The 16402-nt window shown below is 46.5% G+C and overlaps 1 protein-coding gene across 2 annotated transcripts in view; it reads left to right on the top strand.

Moving 5' to 3' along the window:
• DNAJC17 (DnaJ heat shock protein family (Hsp40) member C17) overlaps positions 1-16402 on the top strand; it is a 43064-nt gene that overhangs the window by 21474 nt on the left and 5188 nt on the right. Inside the window, exons 2-10 of one of the 2 annotated variants that reach the window (XR_004078570.2) lie at positions 11150-11219; positions 11757-11815; positions 12032-12119; positions 13517-13602; positions 13847-13943; positions 14505-14548; positions 15027-15104; positions 15556-15674; positions 16150-16260. Coding sequence is in view for 1 of the 2 variants with exons in the window: in XM_006742475.3 (XP_006742538.1) it covers positions 11150-11219; positions 11757-11815; positions 12032-12119; positions 13517-13602; positions 13847-13943; positions 14505-14548; positions 15027-15104; positions 15594-15674; positions 16150-16260 (714 nt within the window). In the remaining variant the exon portion in view is untranslated. The remainder of the gene's footprint in view (positions 1-11149; positions 11220-11756; positions 11816-12031; positions 12120-13516; positions 13603-13846; positions 13944-14504; positions 14549-15026; positions 15105-15555; positions 15675-16149; positions 16261-16402) is intronic. The other variant, XM_006742475.3, reaches the window with a different exon arrangement.

Below are 16402 nucleotides of genomic sequence, written 5' to 3'. Positions count from 1 at the left end.
TATTTTCACCTGGTGAGGATAAGCTCTCCACTCGGCCTTTTTGACACCACCGTAGTGGCAGTTTGAGGTGGTTTGTTACAGGTGGTGAGGATAGAAGTCTAGACTTCCCATACGGCCCTTGATTGGGGGGGGCACTTTTTTTCTATAGTGGAGGAGAACAGTTATTGTCTGTAGTAGTGATTGCATGTTTTGTCTTTGAATGGATTTTCAGTATCATAATTGCTTTTGTTGTCACAGTTTCTTCATTTGTGAAACGTGGATTATAATAATTTCTACCTGATGGGAATGTTTTAAGGGTTAACCTTAGGATCATGACCTGAGCTGAAGGCAGATGCTTAATAACTGAGCCGCCCAGGTGCCCCTAGTTTTGTTTTTTATATTTAGTGTTTTGATCTATCTGGAGTTATTTTGGTATATGGTTTGAGATGAAGATTTAACTTTTTCTTCACTAGTGTAATAAATTTTAATAATACTTTTTACCATATGTTGAATTTTTACATTTATTAGTGTTTGTTTCTTGGCCAGGCTTATGTGTGTCATTAATCTTACCTTTGTGCTTTTTATGATACACTTTCATAGCTGACAGAGAATGTCGAGGTTTAAGTTCTTTGGGCTTAGAGATCCCACAAGCTTCTTTAGTCATTCATCCTTGATAAAGATTCACTACCCTTGATCTCAGCAGGCCCATCATGTCTGGCCCTGCTCATCCACACTGTGGAGTTTTCCCTTCTAATTGTTCTACTCTCTGTTTTATGAATCACACATAACTTATAAATCTTTTTTTTAAAGATTTTATTTATTTATTTGACAGAGAGTGGGAGAGAGAGTGAGAGAACGCATAAACGGGGAGCGGCAGGCAGAGGGAGCAGACTCCCTACTGAGCAGGGAGCCCCTTGCGGGGCTCTATCCCAGGACCCTGGGATCATGACCTGAGCCCAAGGCAGACACTTAACTGACTGAGCCACCCAGGCGCCCCGAATCACAAATAACTTATGAATCACATTAACTTTCTTATATTTTCAGTATCATTCCTGAGTAACTTTATCATTCTTTACCTTTGTTTTCTCCTCTTCTTGGCCCAGTGTGTGTTTCTTTACCTTTATGTATGTTCTCACTCCCCAGCATTTCTTCATCCCAGGTCTGTGCATTAAAACTTGTTTGTATGAGGAGTGCCTGGCTGGCTTAATCAGTAGAACACGTGACTCTAAGTCGTGTGTTCAAGCCCCATGTTGGGTGTGGAGCCTACTTTAAAAAACAAAAATTAAAAAAAAAAAAAGCTGTATGAATTTATTATTTTCTTACTCTTCTTCCAGTACTTTTCTTTGGTTGAAGTTTCTTTGTTTGTTTAAGATTTTATTTTTAAGAGGCGCCTGGGTGGCCCAGTCAGTTAAGCGTCTGCCTTCGGCTTGGGTTGTGGTCCCGGGGTCCTGGGATCGAGTCCCTCATTGGGCTCCCTGCTCCACGGGGAGTCTGCTTCTCCCTCTGCCTCTCTCTGTCTCTCATGAATAAATATATAAAATCTTAAAAAAAAGATTTTATTTATTTATTTTTTTTAAAGATTTTATTTATTTATTTGAGAGAGAGAGAATGAGAGAGAGCAAGCACATGAGAGGGGGGAGGGTCAGAGGGAGAAGCAGACTCCCTGCCGAGCAGGGAGCCCGATGCCGGACTCGATCCAGGGACTCCAGGATCATGACCTGAGCCGAAGGCAGTCGCTTAACCAACTGAGCCACCCAGGCGCCCCAAAAGATTTTATTTATTTTTTATTTTTTTATTTTTTTAGATTTTATTTGTTTATTTGACAGAGCGAGAGACAGTGAGAGAGGGAACACAAGCAGGGGGAGTGGGAGAGGGAGAAGCAGGCTTCCCGCTGAGCAGGGAGCCCGATGTGGGGCTCGATCCCAGGACCCTGGGATCACGACCTGAGCCGAAGGCAGACGCTTAACGACTGAGCCACCCAGGCGCCTCAAAAGATTTTATTTTTAAACAATCTCTACACCCAATGTGGGTATTGAACCCACAACCCAGAGATCAAGAGTTGCATACTTCACTGACTGAGCCAGCCAGGTGCCCCTGGTTGAAGTTTTCTAATACCCAAAATATCCTTTAATAAAAACAGTTTTATTTCCATGCTTTATTGCAACCATGTCCCTCTTTTTTCATGTCCTTTCTGTTTTCAGTACCTTTCCCTCATTAAAGCAAAATCTTTTTTTAGCTATTTTTTTTTTTTTTTAAAGATCGTATTTATTTATCTGACAGAGAGAGACACAGTGAGAGAGGGAACACAAGCAGGGGGAGTGGGGGAGAGAGAAGCAGGCTTCTCACCGAGCAGGGAGCCCGATGTGGGGCTCCATCCCAGGACCCCGGGATCATGACCTGAGCCGAAGGCAGACGCTTAACGACTGAGCCACCCAGGCGCCCCTTTAGCTGTTTTTTTTTTTTTTAAGATTTTATTTTTAAGTAATCTCCACACCTAACATGGAGCTCAAACTCACAACCCCAAGATCAAGAGTCTCTTGCTCTACAGACTGAGCCAGCCAGGCTCCCCTAAAGCAAAACTCTTGTATATCTCTTCTAAGTTGGTCTGGGACTCTAAGAGAAGTCAGGCTCTTTTACACCCTCTGTCTTTTTTTTTTTTTTTTTAATTAACGTATAATGTATTACTTACTTCAGGGGTACAGGTCTGTGATTCATCAGTCTTTTTTTTTTTTTAAAGAAACACAGTTTTCTTTTTTTTAAAGATTTTATTTATTTATTTGACGGAGAGAGAGAGACAGACAGCAAGAGCGGGAACACAAGCAGGGGCAGAGGGAGAGGGAGAAGCAGACTCTCCGCTGAGCAGGGAGCCTGACACAGGACTTGATCCCAGGACCCTAGGATCATGATCTGAGCCGAAGGCAGATGCCCAACGACTGAGCCACCCAGGTGCCCCTGTGATTCATCAGTCTTACACAATTCGCAGCGCTCACCGTAGCACATACCCTCCCCAACGTCCATCACCCAGCCACCCCATTGCTCCCACCCCCCTCCACTCCAGCAACCCTCAGTTTATTTCCTGAGATTAAGAGTCTCTTATGGTTCGTCTCTCTCTCTGGTTTCATCTTGTTTCATTTTTCCCTCCCTTCCCCTATGATCCTCTGCCTTGTTTCTCAAATTCCTCAATATCAGTGAGATCATATGATACTTGTCTTTCTCTGATTGACTTATTTCATTTAGCATAATACCCTCTAGTTCCATCCACGTCGTTGCAAATGGCAAGATTTCATTTTTTTTGACGGTTGCATAATATTTCATTGTATGTATATACCACATCTTCTTTATCCATTCATCTCTTGATGGACATCTAGGCTCTTTCCATAGTTTGACTATTTACACCCTCTGTCTTGAATGTCCTTTCCAGCTCTCTGTTGGGAGAGCTACTCACCTTTCAGACCCAGCTCAGATATTTCCCCTCTGGGAAGCCTGCAGGGCTAAAATTAGTTACTCCCTTCTCTGTGTTTCCATTCTTTTTTTTTTTTTTTAATTATTTCATTTTATTTATTATATTTTATTTCATCATGGTAAGTGTACTCTTTAATCCCCATCCCCTATTTCCCCCATCCCCCCACTCACCTACCTTCTGGTAACCATCAGTTTGTTCTCTGTAGTTAAGAGTCTGTTTCTTGGTTTGTCTCTCTCTCTTTTGCTTTTTTTTTCTTTGCTTGTTTGTTTTAGTTCCTAAATTCTGCATATGAGTGAGATCATATGGTATTTGTCTTCTCTGACTGACTTATTTTGTTCGTCATTATACTCTCTGGCTCTATCTACGTTGTTGCAAATGGAAAAATTTCAGGCTTTTTTATGGCCAAATAATATTCCTACATATATATGTATCATATCTACTTTATCCATCAGTCAGTGGGCACTTGGGCTGCTTCCATAGTTTGGCTATTGTAAATAATGCTTCAGTAAACATTGGGGTACATGTATCCGTTTGAATTAGTATTTTTGTATTTGGGGGGTAAATAGTGAGATTCCTAGATATAGGGTAGTTCTATTTTTAATTTTTTGAGGAATCTCCAATGGCTGCACCAATTTGTATTCCCACCAACAGTGCATGAGGGTTCCTTTTTAACCACATCCTTGCCCAACACTTGTTGATTCTTGAGGTTTTGTTTTTTGGGTTTTTTTTAAAGTGAGCTCTACGTCCAATGTGGGGCTTGAACTCAACGACCCTGAGATCAAGAGTTGCATGCTTGGGCGCCTGGGTGGCTCAGTCAGTTAAGTGTCTACCTTTGGCTCAGGTCATGATCCTGGGGTTCTGGGATCAAGTCCCAGATCAGGCTTCCCGCTCTTTGGGGAGTCTGCTTCTTCCTCTGCCCCACCCCCTGCTCATGCTCTCTTTCTCTCATGCTCTCTCTCTCTCAAATAAATAAATAGAAGCTTTAAAAAAAAAAAAAAAAAGGAGTTGCATGCTCTATGGTTTGAGCCAGCCAGGCACCCGTTTCTTGTGTTTTTGATTTTAGCCATTCTGACCAGTGTGAGGTGATATCTCATTATAGTTTTGATTTGCATTTCCCTGATGATGATGTTGAGCATCTTTTCATGTTTCTGTTGGCCATCTGTAGGTCTTCTTTGGAGAAATGTCTGTTCATGTCTTCTGCCCATTTTTTAATTGAAATATTTATTTTTTGGGTGTTGAGTTCTATAAATTCTTTAGTATTTTGGATACTAACCTTTTTTAAAAAAAGATTTTATTTATTTATTTGGCAGAGAGATAGAGAGAGAGCACAAGTAGGCAGAGAGACAGGCAGAGGGAGAGGGAGAAGCAGACTCTCCACTGAGCAGGGAGCCCGACGCGGGGTTCTATCCCAGGACCTTGGGATCATGACCCGAGCCGAAGGCAGCTGCTTAACCGACTGAGCCACCCAGGCGCCCCTGGATACTAACCTTTTATTGGATATGTCATTTGCAAATATCTTCTCCTATTCAGTAGGTTGTCTTTTAGTTTTGTTGTTTCCTTTACTGTGACGAAGCTTTTTATCTTAATTTTTTAAAATATTTTATTTATTTATTTGACAGAGAGAGAGAGCGCACAAGTAGGCAGAACAGCAGGCAGAGGGAAAGGGAGAAGCAGGTTCCCTGCTGAGCAGGGAGCCTGATGCGGGACTCGATCCCAGGACCCTGGGATTACGACCTGAGGCGAAGGCAGACGTTTAACCAACTGAGCCACCCAGGCGCCCATGAAACTTTTTATTTTGATATAGTCACAATAGTTTATTTTTGCTTTTATTTCCCTTGCCTCAGGAGATATATCTAGAAAAATATTGCTACAGCTGATGTCAGAGAGATTATTACCTGTGCTCTCTTCAAGGATTTTTATGGTTTCAAGTCTCACATATAGGTCTTTAATCCATTTTGAATTTTTGGGTGTGGTGAATGGAAGTGCTCCAGTTTCATTCTTTTTTTTTTTTTTAGATTTTATTTATTTATTTGACAGCGAGAGAGGGAACACAAGCAGGGGAGGTGGGAGAGGGAGAAGCAGGCTTCCAGCGGAGCAGGGAGCCCGATGTGGGGCTCGATCCCAGGACCCTGGGATCACGACCTGAGCCGAAGGCAGATGCTTAACGACTGAGCCACCCAGGCCCCCCTCCAGTTTCATTCTTTTACATGTGGCCATTTGTTGAAGAGACTTTTTCCCCATTTTATATTTACTCCTCCTTTGTCAAAGATTAATTGACCATGTAATTGTGGATTTATTTCTGTGTTTTCATTCTCATGGACCACTCTTACGGCATCACATAAAATAATGTAGTTCATTGTTTTCACAGCCATCTTCCTTGCTAAACAGTGTCCTTTCTCTTTAATATCAGGGAAATAACCTGATTTTTTTCTATATTCCCAACTCCAGTTCAGCCTCTTTATTCCTAGATATTACATCAGTGGACCCAGGAGGTGGGGTAGATTCAGTGCTGTACTAAAGGGCTCTCAGTACAGCCTTTAGATACCCCTCCTTGGAAATGAATACCATCCTGACATTGACGTTCTGGCCTTACCTCTCTTCTTGCTAATAACCAGCCAGTGCATGAGACTGGTAATTTTTTCTGATAGGATCTTGAAATACAGAATGATCAGCCCTTTATATATTTAAAGGATGGTTTGGAAATTGAGGTCCAGGCCAGGCCTTGAGGGAATGGGGGGTCCGATATATCAATTTGATTAGGGCAATTGTAAATTTGGGGAGTATGGAGCTGGAAGGGCAGGGGTAAGATGGGGTCCATGCAGATGGAGGTAACCTAGGTCTAGTTATACTGTTACTTAAAAAAAAAAAAGATCTGATGAGACTGTTAATAGACATTTGTCCAAGGAACACATTCTGGAAAGAGAATTGATAAGGAAGCAAACTGATATATATAATTTCCCATTATTACATAATTAATTTTTTTCAGTTTGAGCAATTTGTTTCCCTATGTAAGTAAAACAAAAACAGTTTTCTTTTTTGTTTGTTTCTGTGTCCCCTTTTTTATGGTTTTGCAGCAGTTGGTCATGCCCAACATGAAACATAATTGCAAATATTCACCTGTGCACAAGAGAATAGTGCTTAAGTACAAATGGAGACATGATTTTTTAAATTTTTAAAAAATTTTTTTATTATGTTAATCCCCATACATTACATCATTAGTTTTAGATGTAGTGTTCCATGATTCATTGTTTGTGCATAACACCCAGTGCTCCATGCAGAACGTGCCCTCCTCAATACCCATCACCAGGCTAACCCAGAGACATGATTTTTTTAAAATAAATACTTAAACACAACTCAGGTCCCACAAGCACCTGGACTCTAAGGTGTGTGTCGCAAAACAAAACAAAAACAAAAACCAGTTTTCTGATACAGAACATCCAAAATGAATTATAAAACACACAACAATATACTTTAATATTATTCCTTTAGAATAAAGTCCATAAAGCATTCTCTCAAACAAGAAAAAAAAAAAAGAGGGGCACCTGGGTGGCTCAGTTGGTTAAGCGTCTGTCTTTGGCTCAGGTCATGGTCCCAGGGGCCTGGGATCGAGTGCCGCATTGGGCTCCCTGCTCTGCGGGGAGCCTCCCTCCCCCTCTGCCGGCTGCTCCCCCTGCTTGTGCTCTCTCTCTCTCTCCTTTACTCTTTCTTTTAAAGATTTTATTTATTTATTTGAGATAGAGAGTGAGAGAGAGAGCACAAGCTGGAGGACAGAGGGAGAGGGAGAAGCAGGCTTCCCGCTGAGCAGGGAGCCCGATGCAGGGCTCAATCCTAGGACCCTGGGATCCTGACCTGAGCCGAAGGCAGACGCTTAAGAAGGCAGACGCTTAACCAACTGAGCCACCCAGGCGTCCCCCCGCCATTCTCCTTCTATCTTGCTTTTTTACCGGTCCATCTTGCCCCCTTTCTTTCAGATTTACAAAAGTGAACATATAATACTTTTAAGTAATCCCATGATACAAAAGAAACTGTTCCTCAAAAGCCCCGACATCAGTAGGCCACAGCCCTCATCCTGGTCCTGAAGAAGTCCATTCTCAGGGCAGGCAGCTTTCACGTTGAGGTGACAGACACCCTCTTCTCCCTGCCTCTTTTTTTCACCAAAGAGAGAGGAGTGGGAGAGAGGCAGAAACAAAATTCAAAAGAGCCCTATTTGCTGGTATTATCAAGGAGGAAGGTTTAAAAGGCTACCCACCATCCAGTTAATGCTCAAACCTTGAAGAGAGAGTTGGGGAACTGGGGAAAGAACATCAGTATTGTTTTCTTATTGAAGAAAAACAACAAATAAAGGACCCTAATATATAAAGAAATATAATAAAGGCTTAGTTTTAAATGAAAAAGAAAGGAAGCCAGGGGCACAGGTAGGAGGCAAAAAAAAGAAGGAGAAAAAAATGATTGATAAAGGGCTGAAAGAGTAAAGGTGATGTTTCAGTTGCAAACTGTATATAAAACTATTACCTCTTCTCTTATTATTAATTTTTTAATAGTGAAACCAGAGCTGGATGTTATTTTTTAATGGTGAAAAGCTAGATTGGGTTGGGGAGGCAAGCAGGTGGGCCACGTGAGCACAGGTAGCTGATTGGGAAGGTGGGAGTGTAGGAAGGCACATCTACACTCTGGCTGCTCAAGGCCTGTCCTGGGAGTGGATTCTGTCTCCTGGGCTGAGCCACGAGCGCCCCGAGAGCCTGATGGGCTGGTCGCCCAGGCTGGTGAAGATGTAGTGCCCGCTGCAGCCCAGCAGGTGGCAGCACACCCTAGAGGTCCTGGGCTAGGTGGCTGCCCACCCTCCTTGGGCCTGGAGGTGGTAGTGGAGTGAGGCGCCTGTCCACACGTCCGCCCTTGGTGCTGGCTGCTTGCCTCTGAAAGTCCTTACTTAGCAGCTTTGGGTAGAAGTATTTATTGGTTTCCTCTGAGAAGCCTAGAAAGCCAGTTGGCTTAGCTACTTGAGGAAGTTCTGGGTCCAGAGGCTCCTCCTCACAGCAGGTTTGAGTGGCAGGTAAGGTATGCAGGCAGAAGTGAGGGCAAGGCCTCAGGAACCAGAGGCGATTCTGGGATTTTGTGCTCTGCCTTGTCTTTAAAACAGCTGAGTGCGCAATAGATGATAGAGAATTTTGGTGGCTACATTTGTTTATTTTTACTAACAGGAAATAATCTTTTTTCTTTTTAATTCAGAGATACAAGATAAAAACTTAAGATGGACCATAACCTCCCCACCAAGAGACAATAAAAAATGATAATAAAATAAGACCTGTTTAAGGTTTGAAAACTTGAACTACAGAAAAGTATAAAATAAGAAGTAAATGGGGGCACCTGGCTGGCTCGGTGGAGCATGCGACTCTTGATCTCGGGGTTGTGAATTCAAGCCCTACATTGGGTGTAGAGATACTTTAAAAAAATACCTTTTATGGGGTACCTGGGTGGCTCAGTCGTTAGGCGTCTGCCTTCGGCTCAGGTCGTGATCCCAGGGTCCTGGGATTGAGCCCTGCATCGGGCTCCCTGCTCAGCGGGAGGCCTGCTTCTCCCCCTCCATTCCCCCTGCTTGTGTCCCCTCTCTTGCTCTCTCTCTCTCTGTCAAATAAATAAATAAAATATATTTTTAAAAATACCTTTTATTATTATTATTATTTTAAGATTTTATTTATTTATTTGACAGAGAGTGAGAGAGCACAAGCAAGGGGAGTGGCAGAGAGAGAGGAAGAAGCAGGCTCCTTGCTGAGCAGGGAGCCCGATGTGAGGCAAAACAAAATTTTTTTAAATAAGAAGTAAATGTTTCCCTCCCCTCCATCTTCAGCCTCTCTCTAAAGGAAACCACTGTTAGGTTTCTTATGATAAGAAACTTTTTTTCTCATAAGTTTCTTTTTTTTTTTTTTTAAAGATTTTATTTATTTATTTGAGTGAGAGAATATGAGAGAGAGCAAGCACATGAGAGGGGGGAGGGTCAGAGGGAGAAGCAGACTCCCTGCCGAGCAGGGAGCCCGATGCGGGACTCGATCCAGGGACTCCAGGATCATGACCTGAGCCGAAGGCAGTCGCTTAACCAACTGAGCCACCCAGGCGCCCTCTCATAAGTTTCTAATAAAAAAGAAAACAGGCACCTGGGTGGTGTAGTCGGTTAAGCATCTGACTCTTGGTTTCAGCTCAGGTCTGATCTCGGTCGTGAGATCGAGCCCTACATCTGGCTCCATGGTGCGGGGGTGGGGGCGGGGGGCTGGGTTCTGCTTGAGTTTCTCTCTCCCTCTGCCCCTTTCCCCTGCTCTCTCTCTCAAATAAATAAATAAATCTTAAAAAAAAAATAAAAAGAAGCCAAAGGCTATGCACATGCCCAAATATTTCTATTTATAGTTCTTTTATTTGTTTTAAATCCTAAAGTGATATTATATATACTGTTCTAAGTCTTATTTTTTTTTCATGCACTGTACCTTGAAAAAAATTTTTTTTTGAGGCATAATTGACATATAACATTGTATTAGTTTCAGGGGTATAACATAATGATTTGGTATTTGTATATATTCAAAACCATCACTACAAAAAAATCTAGTTAACATCTGTCATCATACAGAGTTAAATTTTTTTTTCTTTTGCTTGAGATGATGACTTGAAGATCTTTCTAGTCAGCACATATAGACTTCTATCATAGTATTTTTTTTTAAAGATTTTATTTATTGATTTGCTAGAGAGAGAGAGAGAGAGAGTACAAGCAGCGGGAGTGGCAGGCAGAGGGAAAAGCAGGTTCCTTGCTGAGCAAGGAGCCTGATGTGGGACTCAATCCCAGGACCCTGGGATCATGACCAGAGCTGAAGGCAGCCACTTAACCGACTGAGCCACCCAGGCATCCCAATCGTAGTATTTTTAATGGGTCTCTCTGTTGATGGAGATTTTGGTTCGTTCCAGTGGGTGCTGATCTACTATAAACGTTGCTGCAGGGGTGCCTGGCTGGCTCAGTCGGTGGAGCATGTGCCTGTTGATCCCGAGGTTGTAGGTTCGAGTACTACATTGGGTGTAGAGATTACTTAAAATCTTTTAGGGGTGCCTGGGTGGCTCAGTCGGTTAAGTGTCTGACTCTTCAGTCCAGGTCTTGATCTCAGGGTTATGAGTTCGAGCCCCGTACTCAGCTCCATGCTGGGTGGGAGCCTACTTTAAAAAAAAAAAAAAAAAACTTAAAAAAAAATAAACACACAGTGGTGCAGTGGACATCTTTGTATGTTTGCTTTGGGATACTTCTACAAGTCCAAATTCCTAGGAGTGATCAGAGGGCAAATACATTTTAAAACTTGTATGGCTAAATTTTCTTCCGGAAAGGGTGCCCCAGTTTACATGCCCACCAAGAGCACGTGAGTGCCTGTTTCCAGGTGGCTGTAAAGAAACCTGCCCCTGCCAGGAGCCCTTCTACATCGTCTGTGGTGAGACTGGTGCTCAGCAGGAAGTAGGTCCAGCTTCCCTGCTGCAGGACAGCAGTCAGCTCCCTCCATGGCTTTTGCCTCCTCCCCTGCAAAACTCCTCAGAGGTTGTGAGGTGACTGTTTCTGCGTAGGAGCCAGCAGCCTCTCTTTTAGCGCGGGGGAGCACTCCCTGGATTCCCTTTATCTCGTTAGTGAGATTTTCCTCTCTGTCCTGGGGTGAGAGAGTGAACAACCACATCTTCTGGCTCTTCCAGGTGAAGAAGGCATATAGGCAGAAGGCCCTCTCCTGCCACCCAGACAAAAATCCGGATAATCCCAGAGCAGGTGAGACTCTCCGGGTGTGGGAAGGTGAGACCTGCTCACATGGACGTGGTGTCTTCCCCATCTCCGCTCCCGTGTGCGTGCTGGGGAGTGCTGGCACGCACAGGCAGCCTGGCTTTGGGTGTGCAGCCCCAAACCTGCACTTTGCATGTGAGGGGCATCTGGTCAGTTGCCTGTACACCCCCATTCCTTTGCTGGTCCATCATCTGCTGATGTCGGCCTTCCTGCCAGCCCGTGGCTTCTTTGAGGTGCTTTTCTGAGGGAGCACACCGTCATCAAGCCCAACTTCATTATTCTTTTTTTTTTTTTTTAAGATTATATTTGTTTATTTGAGAGAGAGTGAGCGAAAGAGAGAGCATGAGCAGGAGAAGGGGCAGAGGGGGAGCGAGAAGCAGACTCCCCACGGAGCAGGGAGCCTGATGCTTGATCCCAGGTCCCTGGGATCATGACCTGAGCTGAAGGCAGATGCTTAACTGACTGAGCCACCCAGGCGCCCATGACTTCATTTTTGTCCTCTCTCTTTCTTGATCCATATTTTAGCTGAGCTCTTCCACCAGCTTTCTCAGGCCTTGGAGGTACTGACCGATGCTGCAGCCAGGGTAAGCTCATCCTCCTCTATCTGATTGTCCCTGTGGTTAGACACCACTGTGGCCCCTCGGCCTCAGTCCCCTATACTCTGCCCTGCGGCACAGTCCTTGCTGCCCCAGCCTGAGTCCTGGTTGCTAGGCTGCTTCCTGACGGCTCTCGGGCTACATGGCTGGGCTCCAGGCTTGTCCTCAAGCTGACTGCTCCTCCGTGTTCCTTTCTCCTGCCAGGCTGCATATGACAAGGTCAGGAAAGCCAAGAAGCAGGCAGCAGAGAGGACCCAGAAACTTGATGAGAGAAGGAAGAAAGTGAAGCTTGGTAGGTGACATCGTGGTGCTGGGTGGCCTTTGGTTTCCCTGGGCCATTTTCATGCAGCCCCTCACCTTTCTTCCTGGAGCTATAATTCTAGCACCTCAGAGCTTTTTGGCTCCAGGTCTGGGCAGAGCCCTGCTATCAGGGATGGGTCTTAAAGGACACAATTAGGAATAACAACAGTGACTAGATTTACTACCAGCTAGCATTGTAACAGATGCTTTACAGCCTCCTTTAATTATCACAACTATCCAAGGAGGTAGGTATTACTAAATCCATTTTTTATAGATAAAGAAGCTAAGGCACAAAAAAGATAAGAACTTGCTGGAGTTAACCACGCACTATGAGCAAAGTCTGTGTTCTTGTTCAGCATGCCGTCCTGGATCTTTTGATGCATCCCAGCCTCACTTCTGCACAGAGCTTTCACTCTGTGGAGTCCCCTCAGAAGAATCCAAATAGGTCCAGGCATTCTTTTTTTTTTTTTTTTTAAAGCTTTATTATGGTGTATTTTGAATATCATAACATCTACCCATTTGAAGTGTACAATTCAATGGTTTTGAGTAAATTTCCCAAATGGTGCAACTATGACTATAAATCAGTTTGAGAACATTTTCATCACTGCAATAAGATTGTTCCAGGCAGTCTTTACCCAATTTTTCTCCCCTTCTTCTTGCCTGTTTGACATCCACATATTTAATATGTACATATACCATCCCAGTCCATCCACCTTGCTGTCAAAAACAAACAAAAAACCCTGGTGATTCTAGGTAAGTAAAGTGCCCAGAGAGGAAAGCTGTGTGTGCCAGGCCCGAGAGGAGGGTTTGTCACAGCAGCTGGCCTGGCCTCGGGCCACAAGCAGCTTCCTCTTGGAAGGTGGGAAGGGCTCCAGGACATGGTGTGATGTCCTCACACAGACTCTGCCATGCCTGTAGGAGCCACCAGAGTCAGGTCCAAAGTGAGGCTTGGTAAATGTGAGCTGAGAGGGAGGTAAAGGAGACGGTGGGGACTTGATCTCGGGGGTGGGAGAAGCATCACCGCCAAGGCGGAGGCCAGGCTGTGGTGCCAAACCACAGCGGCAGGCCAGCGGCTCCACCCTCGGCGTCCCTGCCACGTGACCCTGGGCTGCTGACATAAGCACCCACGCACACCCTGTTCACTGGCCGGAGAACCAGCTTGGTCAGCGTGAGCTGATGTAACTCTTCCAGACCCTGGCCACTCAGCTGGAGCCCATGCTTCGTCTGTGCTCTGACTGTTCTCAACAAAGGCTAACTTGGGAGCACATGGGCATGGAGGAAGGGGGTGGAGCTACTCTATGGTTTCATCCTGCGTGAGACTTTGGGCAGGCTGTGGCCATGTAGAAACTGCTTAGACCAGACACTGGGTCATTCAACTCTTGTGCCCAGACCTGGAGGCCCGAGAGCGGCAGGCCCAGGCCCATGGCAGTGAGGAGGAGGAGGAGAGCCGGAGCACCAGGACATTGGAGCAGGAGGTGAGCATCCAGGCGTGCCAGCCTAAATCTATCTGCAGGAAAAGGAGGAGAGTGGGCCTCGGTGGCTTTCGTGGCTGTGGACGGCATGCCCTTTCCCTCTTCTGTGGGATCTGGGTAATCTGTCCAACCCACAGGTTGCTGAGCCATAGCTTGCAGGTGGAGCCTCCCAGGGACCTTCACAAGGTGAGCCAACCTGGAATTGGATCTGCACAGAATTGTCACTCCCCCCAACCCCGCTCTGCAGATTGAACGCCTTCGGGAAGAGGGTTCCCGGCAGCTGGAGGAACAGCAGAGGCTGATCCAGGAGCAGATACGCCAGGAACGGGAGCAGAGGTTGAGAGGTAAGCGTCTCTCACCTCCACGTACCTCCCCTCTGAGGCAGCTCCAAATGCCCAGAGCAGGCACACTGGCTGCTTGGTGGAGTTGCTCTGGAGGCTTCCACCTGCTTGCAACCCTGGGGCCACCTGACTCAGACATACACCACCTGTCCCTTCTTCCCACCACTTCTCTGGGGCCTATTTGTTTTTCACTCTGCCTGAGATCTCCTGGCCCTGTTTGTCTGAGCCCTAAGCAGAGCTGGCTCTATTTTAGAGCAGATCAGTAGAGGAAAGGCTCTGGGATACTTTGTTTCAGTAGAACTATGGCGTTTGCACCTCTGTCTCAACCTTTATTGGCAGAGTGCTAATCGTGGCCTTCAGCAGGCAGCCGGGCAGACCGCCCTTGAGGTGGCAGCTCCTCTGGATGGGGGTGGGATTGCCTCTACCTTCCCCACCAAGCTCATCAGTAGGGAGGGCAGATACTGCCTTTGGTAAGGAGTGACCTTTTATAGGTCTTTGTGTCTCCTTTAGAGAACCTGCTGGCTCCCTCCTATTCTACCTTGCTAATTTTCCCAAAATTTTTAGGAAAGGCAGAAAATCCTGAAGGCAGAGGAACCCCCAAGCTAAAGGTGAGCTAAAGCTAAACTCCCAAGCTAAACCCCCTGTGGGATCCATGAGCCACTGCACACTACCTCTTGTCAGCAAGAACAGATCCTTCTGGGGGCTCAAGGGGTTCTGGCGGGGATGCTGGGCCTCTGGGAGCCAGCACTACCACCCACATCCTTCTGTCCTCCCGCTGCCTGGGGATCGGGCTGGCCTCTCAGAGCTCGCCCCGAAAGGCCCCCTTAGCCCTGGCGGTTGCCAGGCAGCACTCCCCAGAAGCCCTGGAAGGGGAGCATCTCATGGGGCCGGAAGTGCGGCTTCCAGTGAGCATGCCACCCTCCCTGTCCATTTTCAAGCGGAACACATATTTTTGGTGGTGCTTCCTAGATGACAAGTGCCTGGAAGACCATGAGTGTCGCTCAGAGTGTAAAGCTCAGGTTTGGCGCTGGGACAGTTCAGGCCGAGGTCAGAGTTTAATGGTGGCACTCACTGATGTCTTTTCAGCTAAAATGGAAGTGCAAGAAAGAAGATGAGTCAAAAGGCGGCTACTCCAGAGATGTCCTCCTACAGCTTTTCCAGAAGGTCTGCCCTGCTGCCTTCCCTCTTTACCATCTCTGTCTACATCTCAGCCAAAACCCCAAATCTCCATGCCTAAACGTTTTCTGCCTCACAGACCGTAGCGCAGCCTAGAGGCTTTCCCCAGCTACGGCCCTCTGGTCCCTGGGTTGCCATGTACCCTCAGGCCGGTGTCGCCTTCCCTGCCCTGCTCTAGTCCTTGCCATCTGGAGTGTGTGGGGAGAGACAAGGTGGGCACTTGGCACAGAAGCCCCATCCCCTTCCCCACCTTTGGTGGCAGTCTGAGTCCTCAGTCCTTTGCCCGGCTCTCCTTTGCCATCCTTCCGCATCCCAGCAAAAATCTCCTTTCTTTCCCATCTCTGATCCCTCTCTGGGAAATTAGCAACAAAGCATTATCCCCCAACCAAAAATGCCCTGGCAGGCCTCAGGCCAACCCAAACTTGTCTTGCTCCCGAAGGCTGAGCCATGCTTACTGGGACCCCCTTGTCCTCACAGTATGGAGAGGTGCTCCACCTGGTGCTTTCCAGTAAGAAGGCTGGCACTGCCGTGGTGGAGTTTGCAACCATCAAGGCTGCGGTGAGTGCTGTGGGAGGCTTTGGGGGGCCATGGTGGCCCCACTATTCCAGAGTAGGGAGCCAGTACTGTGGGCCCTCTGAGCTTAGGTATCCACACTCCCAGAGGGCCTCCCCCCGCCGATTCCTGGGAGTAGAGGCACAGTGAATGAAGGTAAGAGCGGGAGAATGCTCTGGGGATGAAGGAGAGCATAGACCGACTGTTCCCTGTTGCCTGGCTCCACACCCTCTCCCTTCCTTTGGAAGCTGACATGCCTCCAGGCATGCTTTGCCTCTCCCCCCACTCCCCAGTTAGAAGGCTCGTAGCCCCCACTCACCCATGAGGAGGGTCAAAGCTTCAGCCTGTCATTGTGTGAAGGTTGCTTGGTTTTGCCTGGAGGATGAGAGTGCTGGTTCTGAATCTTTCTGCGGGTGTAGAGAGAGCCACTTTATGGCTGATTGGAGCCATGGGACCAAGGACTGGGTACTGTGTTTGGCAGGAGCTGGCTGTCCAAAATGAAGTGGGCCTGGTCGATAACCCTCTGAAGATTTCCTGGTTGGAGGGACAGCCCCAGGATGTGGGGGGCCCCAGCCACCCAGGACTGTCACAGGTAAGGAACCACACCTCCCTCAGCTGGGTCTGCTCAGGGTTTGAGGGACCTTTTCTGTCTGGGCTCTGCTCAGGGCCCTTTCTTCCCAAATCCAGGTCATCAGGAACAGAGTGAGATTGGCAGGTTTGCCAACCTGAACAGG

This window comes from Leptonychotes weddellii, chromosome 9 (assembly GCF_054177405.1).
Source record: "Leptonychotes weddellii isolate Sample4059 chromosome 9, ASM5417740v2, whole genome shotgun sequence".
In the NCBI taxonomy this organism is placed as follows: domain Eukaryota; kingdom Metazoa; phylum Chordata; class Mammalia; order Carnivora; family Phocidae; genus Leptonychotes; species Leptonychotes weddellii.
Note: the sequence above shows the minus strand (reverse complement) of the source record. Positions and strands in the feature narration are given on the sequence as shown.